At 40.9% G+C, this 19,367-nt stretch overlaps 1 protein-coding gene across 1 annotated transcript in view; it reads left to right on the forward strand.

Moving 5' to 3' along the window:
• Positions 1-6,666: 6,666 nt before the first annotated feature.
• The window catches only part of dscama (Down syndrome cell adhesion molecule a), a 44,801-nt gene continuing 32,100 nt past the window's right edge, over positions 6,667-19,367 (forward strand). Inside the window, exons 1-3 of the mRNA XM_061298587.1 lie at positions 6,667-6,709; positions 14,428-14,745; positions 15,036-15,185. Of these exons, the coding sequence (XP_061154571.1) occupies positions 6,667-6,709; positions 14,428-14,745; positions 15,036-15,185 (511 nt within the window). The remainder of the gene's footprint in view (positions 6,710-14,427; positions 14,746-15,035; positions 15,186-19,367) is intronic.

Genomic DNA, 19,367 nt, shown 5'->3' on the forward strand with positions numbered 1-19,367 from the left:
ATCATTATTATTTTATGTTATTATTATTATTATTATTCACATTGCATATGTACAATCAATATGTATTTAGTCATCCATACTATATCTACTGGTACTGTTTGAATTGATACCTCTACATTTGCACACATTGTACAAATATCAATGCAGCATCGAGAAAATATCACACAACATTCCGGTTTTTTTTCTTCTTTCTTGCTTCGATTTGATTTCAATTTCTTTGAATGTTTTCTCAATGTTTTCAAACGCCCCCTTGCGCTCTCTATGTCTGCTACGCTACCCTCACCAATTCCATCTTTGACCACACGGTGGCAACACTCATCTCTGATTGAGCTCGATTGTTGAATGGAGAGAAATTCTCTTTCAGGGAAGGCTGTATATTAATCAGTTTTATCCTTTCCATGTACAAACACAACATATAGAACAAATATCAGATTGAACATTTTGATTTAAAGCATATTGTCAAATAAATTGGGTGGCAGGGTTAACACACGCGCCTCACCATGCCAAGGTTGCGGGTTTGATTCCGGCTCCAGCCTTCCCGTGTAGAGTTTGCATGTTCTCCCTGTGCCTGCATGCGATTCCTTTCCAGTTTCCTTCCACAACCCCAAAACATGGTCATAATTGTCAGAAAAATTAATTCAGAAAATGGACGAATGTTAAAGAAGACATGTTATTAAAATAGGCTAGTCCTTTAAACAAAGAGTTGCATCCAAGCATCCTCCTAATTTTTGTCGCCCCTCGGGGGAAGCAGTTGGTCGGACAAAAAGTTTTCCCGCTTGCCCTGTTCGAATAACTGCGCTCTTTACAAAGTTAAACGTTTGTTTCCCTTGTGTTCTCTTTTAGTTGGTGACTGTAAAAATTGCTGTTGACAATTTTGTATTTAGGTCAGTATGGACCCCTCAGGGTCTGACAAACCACTTTCTCCCAGAGTCCCTATGATTGACACATTTTCTTACAACAAATGAAGTCCTGCTCTTCTGCTTTTGAATTCTTGATGAGTAACATGTTAGAAAATACAAGACTAAATGCCGCTGTTGATGCATTTACGCTACATTTAGCTTCCTGTGTTGTTATTATAATGCATTCCATTTGACTGCTGATACAATCATTGTTGTATAGTTTAAATTTGTATTGTGTGTTTGGAATCCATTCCATGCTTTGTACGTTTGTCCCCATGGATCTTCAGGGGCTTGTTTTGCATCACGTGACACTTTCATGGCTACCTGCTTCCTCTGTGAGAGAGAGAGAGGGAGAGCAGAGAGAGAGAGAGAGAGAGAGAGAGAGAGAGAGAGAGAGAGAGAGAGAGAGAGAGAGAAGGAGAGAAATAAACAGAATTACCAGGACATCCTCTAAGAACATAATGCCTGTCTTAGACAGTGGGCATCTGTTGGCATTTCCTCATGATGTATGGGATACAGGGTTGGAGGAGGGAGGGATGGAAGGAGAGGGAGGGGAAGGAGCTTCAGGGAGGATTATGTGGGAGCAACGAAGGCAGAAGGGAGGGAGGAGGAGGGGGGGGTGACCTGAATGCTCCATCCGTAAAGCGCTTTTCTTCTGGACTGGCCCTCTGCCGTGGACAGCAAGCCCAGGTCACACCAACCGGGTGATGCTCCCTTCTGTCACTGTGGTCTACAGGATTGGATTTTTTTTCTTTTTCTTTCACCATTTGTCTTAATTCAGACAGCATTTGTTACTGCATTTCAGTTAGACTCAAACTTTCATTCATTTTTTCAGGATAAACTCCAATATGACAAATCTGCAAATGCTATATGTTACAAAATGAGGATTTAACATTGACACACTCTTTTTTTTTTCTTTTTCTTTCTATAAATTATGAATACAGAAGAATTGTCAAATCCAAACTGTTCAAAAGTCTATGTAGTCCTTGGAATTGCTCCTAATGAGAACTTTAAAGTTGAATGCAACATATGTTGCCCGTGTCCTTGTTCCTTTAGCTGGAACGACCTTGCATAGTTTAACATTATAATTTTAAATAAAGCAGTAAATGAAGAAGATGATGATGCATATTCTCTATACTTTCTAGCATTAGGTGGGTGCCTGGACCTGCATCCTTCGAGGAATAATATAGTTCCTATTATTTCCCTCCCACTTGACTTATAGCATTTTCTGATATAATAGCACCATCCACTTTCTCACCGCCCACCCTCCTTAATTGCAGAGCAATTTTTTTTTTTTTTAGCACAAGGTGACTTCTATCTCTTGACAGTCTTCCCGTTAAGCACACGCTTAAGATTCTACGGGGCAAAGTGCCAGCACTGAGGCCAGATGGGCGCCCCAGTCGCTACCTGCCACCCGGTGCCAGTCCCCCCCCTGACACGCGGCTCTTGCCATCTGTGCCGACCTGCCCCTAGCTGTCAAACAGTTCAAGAACGGGCCACGGCGTTCCCGCCTGTTTCGTGACAACTGACAGCTCAGCTGTGCAGATGTTGTTGGAACGCTAAAATAGGCAACAGCAAGGCTAACATCTGTGCTTCCCGGTAAGAAGAACAACACCGGCCGCTGTGATTGTGTCTCAAACCGAGCGACAGACGTTCTGTGCGGGATCATCTGGGCGTGACTTGTCATTCACGCAGATTCCACTGTATCGTTTTACAATTCCATAAATATGTTTTGGAGATTTAAAACAGATTACAACAGTGTAAACAAGACAGATTTACAGATTTAAGGAGATCACAAGGTTGTGATACTGAAAGCATGGTTCATAGGTCACACACAATATAATCCACGTACTATTAAATGGAATCAATTGTTTTGGTGACATTCTGTATTTACTGTGTGGTGATTTTCCTGTCACATGGTGCTCCCCCCACTCCTGTCACACCATGTTTTGATCCAATGTGTAGCAAGTGTCAGGTGTAGCCCTTTATTAGCACTCTGCTGGCCATCCCAATCAAATCATAATAATTTTGCATTGTTGACAAAAAGGTGGGAAAAGGAAAGGTAGCGAGCGAGCAGTGCGGAGAAATAAAAGGACTTCATGCATTTTTATGACTGCACAGATAAGGTCACTCATGTGATGTGGTTACTAAGCAACACTGTCACCCCGTGTTGGACAGTTACAGACCAGAGGAGTCAAACTCAAAGATGTTTACTGCTGCTCTGTGAGTGGCGGTCAGCTAGCTTTGTGCTTACCACTTTCACTCACAGGCCACAATATAATATGGATACAGCTAATGATAGCCGTAAACTGGATTAAAATGTTGCCTACAAATATAATACACTCATCTTAGTCATTAGAAGACCCGGTTTTATTTATTGTTAATATTTTTATGTACTTGCCGAAATAAACAAATCAAAACTCTATTATCTTCAATGGATCTTATTACCGTAAATTTTGGACTATAAACCGTGACTTTTTTTGCAAATTTTGTCTTATAGTCCGAAGATTACGGTAGATTGTTTGAAATGTTTGTGTATCAAATAATCCTGCTACACTAAGAAACATTTCTAATTGCTTTTCCACTCCTGTTCTGTAGGTGGCAGTAATGAGAATTATGCAAGTCTTGAGTTTTTACCACCAAAGCTGGAATTTGTGGGTCATTGCCCCGATGGGCCCGATGTAAGAGCTCCTTAATGGTGAGTGATTTATATTCTTTGATTTACACATAAGGATCTTTTGCTTGAGTGCTACCATTGCCAGAACTACACAGATACAATGAATCGATTGCTCTAAGAAATGCTGTGTCATCAGAAATTACATTGCAATGTCATAGAGGATTTTTTTTTTCCTTACTCTGCCCAAAAAAAAAAATTAGGAATGTATTATGTAAGAGCGTGCATTATCTTCCATACTACTTAACATCCATCTGCAAGTATACTTAATAAAATAATGTAAGTGTCGTTTCCCTATGGATGACCCCGTCACCTGCCGTAAACTTAATCAGGAACGGACAGGAGTGCATTTAAGTCATATAGGATGCAAAGTCGGCAATGAGCGCAATCAATGTATGGATCCTTTAGGATGAGCCATCAAGGAGCACACCTCTTTCCATTCAATCGTTATGAAGCAAGCAAGGTGATTACATAGGTGGAAAAAATATCAAAGAAAATATGTTGTGCACGTCTGAAAATGGTTAAATGAACACAAGATTATCTTCTAAAGGTAAATAATTGCTCTCAGAGGAAACAGGTTTTGCATCTTTGTCTCTCCCGTCTTTATATAGCGGAGATACAGTCGACTCGTTAAAGTTGAATAAAAATGTAGTCCCACTTTCCCTTCAGAATTTATGGTCAGGGAGAAGCAATCAACGGCGGACTAATAAAATGAGGATGTACAGTAGGTTAGATGGCCATTTATCCATCGCTACCCCATAATGTCGCTTGAATTATTAAACACGGCCGACTCGCTTATCGTGGAATTCACTTTCTTATGCTTTTGCCATAATTGGTCAGCTTAAACCATTGTGAGGTGTATATTTATTAGCTTGTTTGAATATAATCAAATGACTTACAAGTTCATTTGTTAGCGAATGCCATAAAGTTACCCTTGGGGAATGCTGCTGCGTAGTTAACATTTTATAATCCCCTAATGGTTTCTTGCTAAGATCATATATTGCGGTGCGTTACACAGTAAACGATCACGAAATCATTCTAATTATGATCATGGTGATATACAGGGACTTTTCAAAAAATATTTATTAACACACACGTAGACCTTTTGGATCCTGTGATAGAAAAACGGCAATTTAGTAGAAAACATTGCTTAATATAAACAATATTATTTTTTATATTGTGTTTAGAACACTATACAGTATCTAAATCAGCTTAATATACACGTGTAAATAACAGAAGGGCTTGGCGAGGATAATAGCTTAACCTTACAACATGTCATAGTGTTAAAGAAGGATTAGAAGGAAACAAAAAAAGATTTAACTGTGTATAGCTATACAGGCAATGATTTTAATCTAATCATCAAAGCCAAACTGGGTGCTGGGACAAACCCAAAGATGACAGATGTACCATATGTTCAGAAGATTGGCAAACAAGACAACAAGGGGAAATGGATCTGTGGATGTTTGCGTGCATCCGCTTGACTGTTTTTGACTAAATGGTTTGAAGAAAAATGCATATTTGAAAAGAATTTTAAGAATTTATTTTATTTAATATTTAATATTATTTCAGAAATTATTTTATATTGAGTGTGCATCTACTCATCCGTCCATCTACTCATCCATCCATCCATCTACTCATCCATCCATCTACTCATCCATCTACTCATCCATCTACTCATCCATCCATCTACTCATCCATCCATCTACTCATCCATCCATCTACTCATCCATCCATCCATCCATCCATCCATCCATCCATCCATCCATCCATCCATCCATCCATCCATCCATCCATCCATCCATCTGTTCTTCTTCTTCTTCTATTTATATTCTTATATTTGCCAAGGTCAATTAATGAATGGCGTTTTGGCACCGTGCTGCTAAATCCTACATGCACAACTTCTCAATTTCTGCAGAAATCACATTTGAAGACCAGATTTAATCTCTACTTCTCATACCTCCACCAAACGTCTAACCAGTCAGGTGAAGCCTGGCCTCTCCCTCTCTCCAACTCCACCTCCCCCCTCCCTCCCTGGGAAACCATTCTCCATCCTGCTACACAAGCAGCAAAGATGTCCTGCAAAGTCTCTCATGCTAAATGTCCTTTTAGACTCTCTTCATGGGCCACCTTAATCATCGTTAACGCAAAAGACAAAGAGGGACTTTAAAGGCTCCCTCTGAGGCTCAGCTGCCCCCCCCCCCTTCCCTCCCCTACCTCCACCCACTCACATGCATGCACCTTTAAGGCAATGGGAGAGGGAGGACGCCGCTGCGGAGAGGAAGAGGGTTTATCCCACACTTGTGCGAGGCAGGGCAGATTGTAGTAGGCGCAGGGACCAGTGTGCGCAGTTTGTGTATGGAGGGAAGATGCGTGTGCTTGTTGCTCGCCGGATGGAGAGAGGTGGAGAAGAGAGAATGAGTTTCCAACGCAGCTAACAATCATCGCTGTGCGCACTTTTACGCAATTGAATCCATCCTCTTGTGGAGACGCGTTTTCATCTTTCATTCCAATTTGTGCATTCTTAATTGCTTATTGGGTTTTAATTGGATCTTTTTTTTTTTTAGATTATTCCTTTTTCTTTCTTTCTTTTTTTTTTTTGGAGGGGTGATTGTTGGATTGTGGAATCTTGGGTGTGCGCACAGCCACTTTCTTCTATGCGCCTTTATCCTGAACCTCTCACCTGGATCGGAGCGCACGGAGCTGGGCTCCCTCATGTTCAACGCCAGGCAGAGGTCCGACACGGGGGGACGGCTGCGCTTCTGCTGCTGCTGAGGCCCCGCGCGGTCCACCTCCGCTCGCACTCCAAAGGCGGGAGACGCAATACTTGTGGATCATATACTACACTGCCTCCCGCTGCAGCACAAGACAATCAGCTGCAGGAAGAAGCTCCAAACCATCCTCCTCTTCTTCATCCCTGGATTGTGTGAGAGAGAGTCGGAGTAAAAAAAAAAAAGAAAGACAGAAATGCAAGCCTGCCCTCTTCTTTCATTACAAATGACTTGTTGAAGAAATACCAGAAAGCCATTTAAGGAGAAAGAGTGCAGGGAGAGAAGCAGAAAAAAGCCTAAGCTTGGATATTGAAAGGAGCGGGGCATGTGGATATTGGCTCTTATCTTTTCCCAGTGCATCTTGAATGGTAGGTGTTGAGCAATTTATTTTTGCATGCTTTGACTGAAGTTTTGCAGGTTGAAGTTATCCATCCAATTGTTCCCAAAGCATTTCCAAATAGTCTTTATCTTCATTAGAGGGAAGGGGGAGGGGGCTGCTGTTGCTATGTTCATTCTCAAGCACTGGGCCGTTTAGAGAGGGTTCATCTCCATTAACCTTCAAGTGTAACATGCTTTTACCTTTTTTATGCAATATTTGTAACCTTTCACTTTCCTTGAAATTGGAAAAAGATAGCAAGCAATAAATAGGTCGCTTTTATATGTCCAACAATGGGTGCAGCGTGCATTGCAACGTAGGATTTACATATTAATGTGGTAATATTGATTAACGCCCCCCTCCCTATGATATTTGAGTCAATTCTAGGCCTGAAAGGAAAATCTCTTCATTTGCTTTCTGTTTCTGTATGCATTTATCCTTTTTGTAATCAAACAGCACTACTTATAGGCCTCAGTCAGTTTTTTTTTTTTTTAAACATAAACTAAAACAAGCATTTATTACATTGCATGTGAAACCTGTTTGATCAATAATTGTATCTGTAGTATGATTTTAGCAGGTTCTAATAATTGAAACATTATTAATTCATTTCACTTGAAACAAATTTATAATCCATAGAGTTTACCGATTAGAATGTGACTGATTCTAAAATGGATTTCATGCATGTTATGAAATATGTTAATCATTTTGACTTAAATGAATTAACATGCAAACATTGGGGCCTTTTTGTTCAGATGACTTTGAGAAAAAGGATTATCGGATAGCTAGTTTTTTTTTTTCTCTTCTAGTGCAACCGCCATATTACAAGAGCAGACATGGAGGCATTTGGGACTGGGAAAAAAAAAAAGACCAGCCCTTATCACTCTTGTATACGAGCACATTGTGTGAAAAAAAAAATGAAACTGGACGTCTTTTTTTTTTTATCAAAAGTGAATACCTTCAATCAATTTGATCAAATTGTCTTTATCGGTGGCTAAGGGCGAAGGATTTTATTTAATGGCGAATCCACGGAGGGTGTGTGAGGAAGGGGGGGGGGGCAATGAGGAGGACAAGGGGCTTTAGGGTAGAGAGCATGTTGCAGGGGGGGGGGGCGGAAATTGTCTTTAAAAGAAAATGGGGGCACTTGAAGGTGTTTTGGGTTACAATTAAGAGTGAAGCACCAAGAAAACCATTTTGTGGCCATGCTGAAAGCAAAATTCTACACGGTTCTTATTCTTCGGGGAGAAGGGAGTAAACGCAATGGTGCACCAAAGACTCCTTTTTTTTTTTTTACTGCAAGCGAGGCGCTTTCAAACAAATACGGCCACGACATCGATGTCCACTTTCAATCTGACGCTTGTACTCGGCTAATATCTATTTGCTGAGCGGGATGTATTGCTTTGCTTGCGACTAGCTTTTTTTTTTTTCTTAGTATTTGGTCCAGGCATGAGCGTTGCAAAATGGCTGCTGCTCGAGATATCCACATGGAAACTTTGAATGGCAGCAGCAGCAGGATTTGACGCTGCATGCGCACGATGCTGCGGCATTCGTATCGAGAAACTCAGTTCATTTATCAGCAACCTTTTGCTCTTATTTATTCATTCAAATTTCATTTGAATGTGTGTAGAATAGAATTTTTTTTTTTTTCTTAGCTTAGCTAAATGAAGCCGTAGTGGTTTTCAAATATTGGCAACCTTCCTTCTCCGTTGCATAGAAATAATAATAATGCGGATTTTGGGTCGTCCTCTGTCTTTTGTTTTGAACGAGAAGATATAAAAGGCTTTTAAGGGAGTGCTCTTGTGGTTGTCTCTATGGAGACCTGCTTTAATGAGTTCACTGCAGTGCAGGTTATGGGCTCAGGTGACCCTTAAAATAATCCCCAAATATGTTTGTTTATTTATTTTTTTGGAAGATAAACAGTATTATTTACATACTTGTGACTAATGAGGAATAAATGTAAAAAGAAATCATTCTAAATGTCAGTTACTGAGCATTGCTTGTTTGTGGGAAATATAAATATTTCAAGCCACCTATTGAAGTGGTCATTTATGAATATGGCCCTAGTGTGCAAAATCTATTTTGTTCTGAACTGCCCATTTGAGGCCTGTGATGAAACATTGACGGTTGCTGAGAGTAGAATTTGCTGTGGAGTTCTATTTAATGGTGCTTGAGCTTTTCAACCGCTCTCCAAACCGTCTCTATTAAGAGTTAAATCAACGATCAGCGATGTTTTCCATTTATGAAGGGATGAAATTGGGCATTTGGCAGAATGTTGTTTTTGCTCAGCTGAGCCTTGGGGTGAAATATGATACATGCTCAATGGTGTGCTAATAAGCTGTGTAAATATACAAGGGTGCTCTTCAACTGTCTCGTTTTAGGATCGGTCCAGGATAGGGAGTGCTGATGCGGAAAATCGACTTGTTTGATGAGAACAAAACAATCGGACCTAAAAACATTACTTTGACCTCTATAGAATACCAACAAACATCTGTAATGGACACAACTCTTTAATTGGGCCCCATCAGATATCATAGATGTCACTTTATTTCTTTCATATGTATTTGTGTCCGCCAAAGTCATTCCTACATCTTTCAGGGGATACAAATTCTTTTTTTGGTTTTAACATGTACAATTAAACTCAGTTGATTAGAAGCATTTGTGGCTGAAGCCAAACTGTGGCAGGGTTTCTAATTTCTGGACCTGGATTTAACACCGTATTGACAGATAAGGTGTAACATTTGTCCAAGTTGTGGTTCATATTTGTCGGAAATGTTGTGAAGCAACAAACCCTCAAAAAATACTTCCCAGGAGATCCAACATTGGCAAGTAACTTAATAACCAGGCTACAATTGTGACTATTTGGCAAGTAGCCTACATTATGGGGCTGTTTTAACCTAATTACAATCAGACAAAACAACTTGACGTAGTAGAGGTCACATTAGGGTCAGTGGGAAACCAGGTCTGTGTGGTGTGGGTGTCTTTTGGCGCACTCTGTCACTTCATATACAGTTAGGGTCGTCTGACACGGTCACAGCAACAAGCCAGCCAGCTCCTCAGTTGCCCATTAACATCAAGAGAGCAGTCAACGCAATGTAGGCCATTGGGAAATAAATGTGTTTTCAAAATGTCTTGACGGACCAGCGAGACTGGATTTTTGCAATCCGATAATTAACTCAATTTACTTTCCACATGATCGAGACAAGATGATTGATTGAATCTTACCATTGCATGCAAAATAAAGGGACATTATAGTATGCTGGAGCCAAAACAGTGATTGACAGGATAAATTCTTCAGACCTCCTGGACTGGATATTTTTTGGGTCTAGTTGGAGGATGATTTTTTGGATTTATAAATGACACCTTGCTTTGCCATTAGATGTCAGCATTTTTGTATTCCTCCATTGCGTTTGCTTCTGCTTTGGCTTGGCTGTGGAGATGAGAGTAGACTCAAGCATATGCTAATGGGTGCACATTGAACTGTTAAAGGTTTCATTTAACCCCAACTGCAATGCTTAAGGAGATGATGATGTGTAGTGAGGCAGAAAGAGGAAGAAGAGCGGGGGAAGAAGGCTCATATGGAGTCAGCTTGTGTTATGCTTACAGATTCATATCAATTCATTCTGGTTCACCATGCAGAAACTTTTTTTTTTGGAGACTCTGGTGAAGGCTGGCCAACATATACTGTTTGTCCGAAACAACTGGAAAATGGATTGCACTTCTTTGCATGTTAAATTTTCTTGGTATTAATTACATGCTTGTGGTGATGATATCGAGTAATTTGAAAAGTTTTAGGAAATGTCCAGGTCACGTGAGAGTAATACGTAGGATCAATGCATCATGTGAAAACAAAAGTAAACAAAATAATTTGTAATGATCTTGATAAATTCGAAAGCATATTTTTGTTACATGAGAGCTGTTTGTGCAACCAAAAAATAATTATAATCCCATGTGGCTATTTTTAGAATAACATTAATATTAAAACACAACAGCTCATATTTTTTTTAGGATTTTTTAAATTGTAATTAGTAATGCTAGACCAAAAATATTTGTCTTTCCTTTTAGCTGAAATATTCTCAAGGCCTAACAAAATGACGCTGATTAGCATTCAGAATGCGTCTCGGTTTTGTGGCCCGAAAACGTGTTAGATTTTCAAACATTCTGGCAAATGTTTCATTTAAGTGTTGCTAGCCCTCAGCGCCATTCCGCTTCAGTCCCCGCTCTATCAGGCCGAGCCCAGAAGTGATTATGCTAATTACTGTTTGATCAGATGATTAAATTATAATTTGATTAATCCAGGGCACTAAGCGCTCTGAATATGTTGATGTGTGTTTTGCCTGCCGCTATTTGCTGAACCTCCAATAGCTTTCTTAAACACACCATTCAGAGGAAAAAAACATATGTAAGGATGGACTAGGCGGCAACATGAATAAAATAAATTCTGGTTTTGTACTGTCTCATGGAAAAAAAAAATAGAGTGGCTCATGTCGGTGTGCTGATTTAGTGTCGCGTTAATGCACACCGTGCAATATTGTAAGTCTTTGCTTGTTAACGTTATTCTCAATTGACTGGCTTTCCATCAGGGTAATTTATAATAGTGCTGCAGAGACAGCTGGTTGTAAAAAGCCTAAAATTGATTTTGTTTTAAAATGTCGTAGCCACCGCTGATCTGCAAAAATACAAAGCACTTGCATAATTTAAAATGTACCCAGTTGTTTCGTATTACTCAGCTTTGTGTTATTTGTTTATTATGTAACTATTTGAACATTTCATTGAATTTAATCACGATTGAGCCTTTTCAAATGTGTGAGCGGTAATTAAAGCGATACGGTGGTCTCACCATTGGCCGAGAATGTAGTTCTCTTGCTTTCATAGATTTTTTTTTTTTTGCTCAGTGAAAGTCTAGCATGAGGCACAGTGGAAATCTTCACAGGGGCAGACGGGCCGCAAATGGCCCCCGGTGCCACAGGTTGGACACACCTGCTTTAAGGTCATATAAATTCAGTTGACATTTGATTTGGAATAGGTTTGGCCCAAAAAAAATTATTGTGACTGGGATTAATATTACATGTTGATAATGAATTTTTCTTATGAATCTATGATGAGAATTTTCGAACCCTCTCTCGATGCACATTTGTCCGTGGCATCAGCAGGATCTTATTCACTCACTTAGTCATTTCATTTCTCTCTCCCCTCTTCTGTCCGAGTTGGTTTGTCCGCTTCCACCTTGACGACTCATTAAAGTCCCCCAGTACGTGGGAACTCTCGTCTCCTCATATGCATCAACTAGTCCACGATGACTCTTGTCTTGCCCTCTGGAGAGTTGACATCAGAGGAGACTATCATTGGTTTTACATCGCATCTGCATGGCGCTGAGCGCACCGCTCAACAATTATTCATGAGGGCAAATTGGGAGCCGATGATTTGGGAGTGTCGAGTCCCTCTTCTGTGATCTGTACATCTCAGCTCACCACACTTTACTAGATATTCTGTAAGGCCTTAGGGCAAAAGTGGAGGGGGTGGAGTCTGGGGGCCTTTTGTGGGGGGGATGCTTACTCACTGTCATTATGAGGGCCCCCCCTGATCTACATCCCCTCCTCTTTTTCATAACCCAGCCCCCATTCTGCCCTCCCTTGACAGTATCCGTCGTAATTACCTGCATGGCCTGCCACGAACTGTCAGTATGTCTCAGTTCTAGTTTCCTGCGGTTAAGTAGCCCTAATATCTTGATGCCCTGGTGCCGATTATTTTGGGGAAAAACACGACTTGGTGCTTTTATTATTAGAGATTCAATCGAATCATTTTTTGCTGCCTATGTGAAAGACAAGCTAATAGTGTCAGGCCAAACCAGCAGCATCACTGGCTGCATTGACTCGTGCGCCTGTCACCCAAGGACACGTCAGCTTGTGTGTTCATAGGCTCCACGACATTAACGCTCATCCCCCCACATCCTTATGACACGCCCGTGTGCACTCCCCTTGACCCAAGTGTGTCTGGCGCCCTTGAGCTCCAAATGAAATTGTAGGGGCTCCGCAATGGCTGAACCGATTCGGAAAATACCTCGTGCGGATCTTCCTACCACCATGTGATAGACATCTAAGGTGGAGCATACTTTGACCTCTGCCAAGGCTTTCTGGGGGTTTTTTTTTTCCTCTTGTAATATCGGCCCGTCTGTGACTGTCTGAGTGCTTTTCAGTTTTCCGCCTCCCCACTCAACCCTTCCCGCACTATTTTCTTGGCATTGCACTGAAAAATAAATGTAGTCATACTGTATCTATCTGAAACGTTGCCATCTTAAAGGCTTGTGTGTCCATCAAGCTTTCTCATCTGAAGAAATCAACCACCCAGAAATGGGGGGGTGATCTCAATATTTTATGAGTTGGCGCGCAGAGGACTGAGACAAAAGCAGTTATGCAGCAGACCGTCTTTCTTCGTTCAGCTACCTTCTCCAAAACAGAAGCTGCATGATGACCGCCATCATCTCCTTACTCAGCTTGGCAAATCTTGTTTGAAATATAATTATATATACAGATTTTTTTACAAATAATAATATGGGAACCAATAGCTGTAAATGTCTTTTTTTTTTTTAGTGTGTTTCCAACCTTTACCGACACATGGCACCCAACTCGGGTAACTCGGGTACTAAAAATACAATCAACTATTAATTGTCACTCAAGTCCGCTGATGTGTCTCAACAGTCCATTCATCCAAACTCCCCAAGCAGTGCATGTTACAAAGGTCATTTAAATGTACTCAATGTGTTCACCGTATTTTCCGGACTATAAGGCGCACCGGACTATAAGGCGCACCTTCAAAGAATGGCCCATTTAAAAACGTTGTCCTTATATAAGGCGCACTGGACTATAAGGCGCACCATTAATGCATCATGTCAGATTTTTAATCCAAATCAAATCATTCTCCATTTTATCTTTTTTATTTCAACTTCAACAAATTACTTTATAATCACAAAATAATGATCCATAGTCTTTTTGATCCATGATTCATAGCATTCAGCGGGCCACTTATGATTGATTTCATGACACAATGCTTCGGGGCAGTTTAAATTTAGGAATTTGGTCCATATATAAGGCGCACCGGACTATAATACCGGCTTTTGAGGAAATTTTATGTTTTTAGGTGCGCCTTATAGTCCGGAAACTACGGTACCCATTGCTGATCTGTAGAAATAATCCCCCATGATGATTGGTGTCAGGGCTCTTGTGTTGTTTTTAGCCATCTCACTTAAGATCTGACAATGTTGTAGCTGTCACCAAATACAGCAATTGACTATTTAACACCTACGGGACAGGCCGGCCCTCCGAGTACCGCACGTGTGAAGTGAGTGCAGCTCCAAATGTGCTGAGACATGTGTTGGCCCCGGTGTTTGTTTGTTGTAACAGGTTGAGCGACCAGTGGGTGGAAGTGGCCTGCGATTTGAGCATGCTCATTAGGAATTTATGAAGCGCTAAAATGTTTAGTCTCCGGGGAGGCGGGATTGGCAGCTGTCGCACGGGCAAGCAGATGGGAAGGCGGGTGTCCCGATGACAGCGAATCGAGAAAGCGTGTCATACAAATGTTTGGGGCTTATGTTGTAGCAATAATCATTTGTAATATTTTAATTGACTAGCGTAGCACTTTCCAATGCTTAACTGTTGGTTTTCAAGAAAGCTTTGAAGGAATTTTCTAACATTCTGCTTTTTTTCCATTTCTTTACAGTTTTCTGTGAAGATCTACGTTCCAGCTTATATTTTGTCAATGCATCTGTGCAAGAGGTAGTGTTCGCCAGCACCACAGGGACGTCGGTGCCCTGTCCCGCAGCAGGTGTGCCACCTGTCTCACTGCGCTGGTATCTGGCCACCGGTGAGGAGATCTATGATGTGCCAGGGATCCGCCATGTGCACTCCAATGGCACCCTTCAGATCTTCCACATCCCCCCTTCCAGTTTCAGCAAACTCATCCATGATAACACCTACTATTGCACAGCGGAGAACCCCTCAGGGAGAATCAGGAGCCAAGATGTCCACATTAAGGCTGGTTGGTATCAATATATATGATGTGAATGACGTGAACTCTGGAAGGTGTTTGGAACTTTCAGTTGAGGGTCCAGTTCTTATTCGGGGTCCTCCTTAAACGTTGCATGCAATTTCATAAATGCTCCGTTTGTCTGCTTTGAGAAGTCGATCCAAAATTTGCATTAAGATTGGATGCAGTTTCGATAGCAGCGAACCTAGATAGCAAGTTCAACATTTTCAAAGCACATCAGAGTACAAAATGTTTCCAGGGTGCACAATTCAAATATTTAAAATGATCTCTCCTCCTACTAGTCCTCCGGGAACCCTACACTGTTCGGGTGGAGGACCAGAAAGCCATGAGAGGCAATGTGGCTGTCTTCAAGTGCATTATCCCTGCCTCAGTGGAGGCCTACATCACCGTTGTGTCCTGGGAGAAAGACACAATGTCAATTAATGCTGAAAGTAAGTCGCTTTTTTTTCTTACCGCTCTTGAGAATGACCTTTTTTACACTCTTGCGGCTCAATGGAAGATTTTGGGCTATGGATTGTGACAGCCGAGATGTGTGTGTTGTCTCTGTTAGCTGTGCAAATCTCCTAAAAATGAGGACTAGCACGGGCTGAACTTTGCAATTCCGTCGGACCCAATGACAGCGAGGTCTCACTACAATTCCTCTGCCAACTTTGCACGAGCACACAGGCTGCCAGCCATGTCACTTAGTCTCAGTGTATTGACCCATTTCTCTGCGGCGCTCCGATCATTCAAATCACTTAAATGGAACACTCGCCTATGTGATTGTTTCCCCAACCCTGGGGGGCAAATTCATTTTATGTGGGACATTTAGCAAACCCAATAGACACAACTTAATGCTGTTTTTCCTTTTAGATGGAGGGCAAATGCTTTTGAGGGACTTTTTGTTGTTGTTGTCGGTGGTGGCGGTGATGATTTTGTCCTCGGAGGCAAACTCAGCTATAAAATAATCTATAGCACTTTTATAATTGCCCGTAAATGGATTTTTACTAGCATGTTTCTGGTATAGGATGGGTCTTGTTATTGCTGAATTGGCAAAATTGACTGGATGTTGATTGCATTCATTGTGATTTGGATTTTAGGAGTGTTTATCAAACTAGATATAAAATCATCACATCTGTAGCCATTTAAAACTTGTCAAAAAAATAATCCATTGCTCTTCTCTATGCTAAATAATAGATGTCCAACGTCTACGAATTCATGAGCAAATGGTCTTTATTCACGTCTCAGTGCGTACACCCCACATTCTCATCCTACTGTGATACACACACATTTTAAGTGCACTTTGTGTTTTTTTTTTTTTGTATCCATGTCTGCGGGTTAATCTGCACAGTAACTAACGGCTTTTCCAATAATTATTTTGCAAAGGTGTGTGCTTGTAAAAGTTTGAACTGCCCATTTATTTTTTAAAATTGGTTACATTTGTGGATGATTCTGTGTGGGATGGATTTTTTTTTCCTTCTCCACGCTGGGCCATTCCCCAGGTGGAGCTTGTGTTGCAGCCACTGAGGAGGCCTTGTAGTCATTTGCCTCAGTCTGCTGCTGCTGCCTGCTCTGCATTCAGCAGCAGTAGGGCCAAGAGGGGTCCGACCCCCCCCTCCCCCTCCCAACACCACTGCAGACACACACACAAAAAAAAATAGTCTTCCTTTTCATGCGGCACACGCGCTATGCATCACAGCGGTCGGCCATCACATTCTCTTTTGTCAGCTCTCCTTCATCTTCCCACTGCTGCCGTGTTTGCTTTGCTTTTATGTATTGCACACATAATCCACCGTTCTATCAATATCATAATTCCTTTCAGTATTTTCTGTTTACTGTAAAGGTTCCTAAAATATCCAACCTGCACCCACCCATTCAGGTAACAGGCAAAGTACGCTGCTATTTATTGATTGGGCGCAAATTGGCTTGAAAAACAAATAGTGTGTTTCAAAACTACTGCGGATTATTATGGAGAAAATTATTTATGTTTATGTTATTTGTTCATGGGTAATTATCAGCACTCAAGACTATTCTGCGGTGTTGTAATTGTTGGCAATTACATAGCAATTAAAATCCTCCGTGGTTGAGGGTTGGCGTCATTGCCGTTACGGTGCCCTTGGGTACAAGCAAATGGCAATGATCCTAAAAGTTTATTATCCGAAGATGACTGAATGTGCACAATTCCCTTTTCCACCTTTTAATTAAATAAAGGCAGTCATAATAAAAAAAATATTCTTCAATTTTGACATCTTAAAATGACGTTTCAATATAGGTAGTAAAGAAATAATGTGGGGAAAAAAATCCACATTAGGGGATTAATTCCCTTTTTTCTTGTGCATATTTGCAGAGGACTAGTAGTTTAGCAGATTCTAGTAACACATTCTTGTGTGTTTCACACTGATTCATATTAGTAATATGTTGTCATTTGGGAGTTGGAGTTATTTCTCCAGCAAATGTGGCTCTCTCACTATTGTTTTTTCTTTTTCTTCATGGAATTCTGCACAGTAATTGCAGCTATTGGTGCAGCACAACCTTGAGCTAGCTGGTGGGCGGGTAATGGCTTTCCTGCTCCCTGTGAGATGGGTGTAGCCAGAGGAGCAGTAGACTCAGCCTCCGCCTTATTTTTCCTCCCTACCTCTCTTTCCTTGTCGACAGGCAGGATTGGACCTATGACAGGCGGGATTTAGTCTTTTTCTAGCATTCGTCATTTTGTCTGTCACTGATTGGCTGGGTTATTGTTACTCATATAGAAAAATGGGTCAGAAAGTGGTTGCATGGACAGAAGTGGAGTGTAGAAGCATCTTCCGCATTTTATAATGATCTACCGTATTTCAGAAAAAGAGAAATAGTCTGAATGGTGTCGTAAATTTGTATATGGTCAGCAGTAATGAAGTGTAGAATTCACTGAGCTGTTTCCTCTCAGCCTGAGCTTAGCTTGATAAATACAAGGTGGCAGAGAAGGAAGAAAAAGAATGGGGAGGAAAATCAATATCCTTGTGCATTAATTCAGCTGCAGTTGCTACAAAGCATTATGGGAAAATTACGGGTGGATACATTTGGGCAGGGCAGCATGGCGACTCAGGAATCATAAAACCATAAATGCTATTTGGTGTGTATATATACATATATTTAAAAAAAAAAAAAGTCCCACTGCAGTTTGACATATCTTCTTGACAATGCTGCCTCTGGACCTGGACACATGCCAGGTCATGTGTGGCCTTCTGCCAAGATACAAATCAGCTATAAGAGTACCAAAAAACTAATCTTGGAAGTAGTCACAAATTAACTAGGATTTAGATATTTTGTAGATTGAATTGATGTGAGACTTGATATTATTAATAGGTCAAAATGATTGACACTTGCAACAAATATACAATATTTTTTCTTGTATTCTATTAAATGAATGCATAAATAAATAAGCATACAAGGACAATCAATATTCTAATACATGCGTGATTACTGTCTGTCAAAAAAAAAAAAATGCGAAGGGTCATCTTTCCCGTCACTTCTCCATCTCATCCACCTCACCGTCATGCCAGAGGCCTTTTTGGGAAAAACTGCAGAATATTGATGTGCGTATAAATACGTGTGTGTGTTTGTGTCTTGTGTAGGAGGGTGAAAAAACAGGGGGGGACGGGGGGACGGGGGTTCTGGCTGTGAATGGTTGCTCTTATCGCGTGCATGCAGCTGCTGCAGTGTCTTTGACAGACAGAGGGGCTGTCCATGCACGCCACTCACTTTGCCTATTCACGGCCTTCTTCCCTCTCTATACCCCCCTTCTCGTTTTCTATCCCTGTTCTCTCTCAAGGAAGCGAGCAAAAGGAAAAAAAAAAACACGACTTGAGCGTTAATGCAGACTCATGACGCTTTCGTATGAGTCTAAAAGCAAAGGACAGGCAAGAAATTAAATGTCAACGTACATCATTGATGTTTGCCTTTATTGACACTGACGGATTCTATAAATACCGCCAGGCCTTAAAATGGATGCGTGCAATTAATTAGCATATTTTTATCCTTCCATCTTATCATGCATTTCATTTCAAATCAAAGTACAGACATAGGTCAGAATCAACTGTATCCATTCCGCAAGTTCATGAATTTATGATCCTGATTGAAAATTTAAATAATGGAGTGGGTTCAAGTAACGTCAGCTGCGGGGTGAGATGTATGAGTAGAAAGGTGCTTTCTGGAAAGGTAATTTCAAGACAAGCTGCCATGGGAAATTACCTTGATAGATGGACGTCTGGAGCAGAAAGGGGACGTGATATCCCCCAAGCAGTACGTGCCGCATGCAGAGTGTATTTTGAGATTAGTAAGTCCCTCCATCTCCTCACTGGTTCGTTTTTGCCCAGGTGCCGTGTCGAGTATGAGCACAAAAAGCCCCCCCCCCCACCCCGATATAAAATCTTGAGGGGTCCACAAGTAATGTTTCAATAAGCAAAATTGACAGTTAATGCTGGAAATGATGAATCCGCCCAAAAAAATCAGTGGATGGTATTTTTCATAATTAGCAATAAAACCACTATGGAAAAAAATATATATATTGCTGATGCAAACTTATAATAGTTTACATTCAAGATTCTATTCAAGGCCTATGCAAATAAATAATACATGTTTCTATCCTTTTATTTAGA

The sequence above is a fragment of the Syngnathus typhle genome, linkage group LG15 (assembly GCF_033458585.1).
Source record: "Syngnathus typhle isolate RoL2023-S1 ecotype Sweden linkage group LG15, RoL_Styp_1.0, whole genome shotgun sequence".
NCBI classification, from domain to species: Eukaryota; Metazoa; Chordata; class Actinopteri; order Syngnathiformes; family Syngnathidae; genus Syngnathus; species Syngnathus typhle.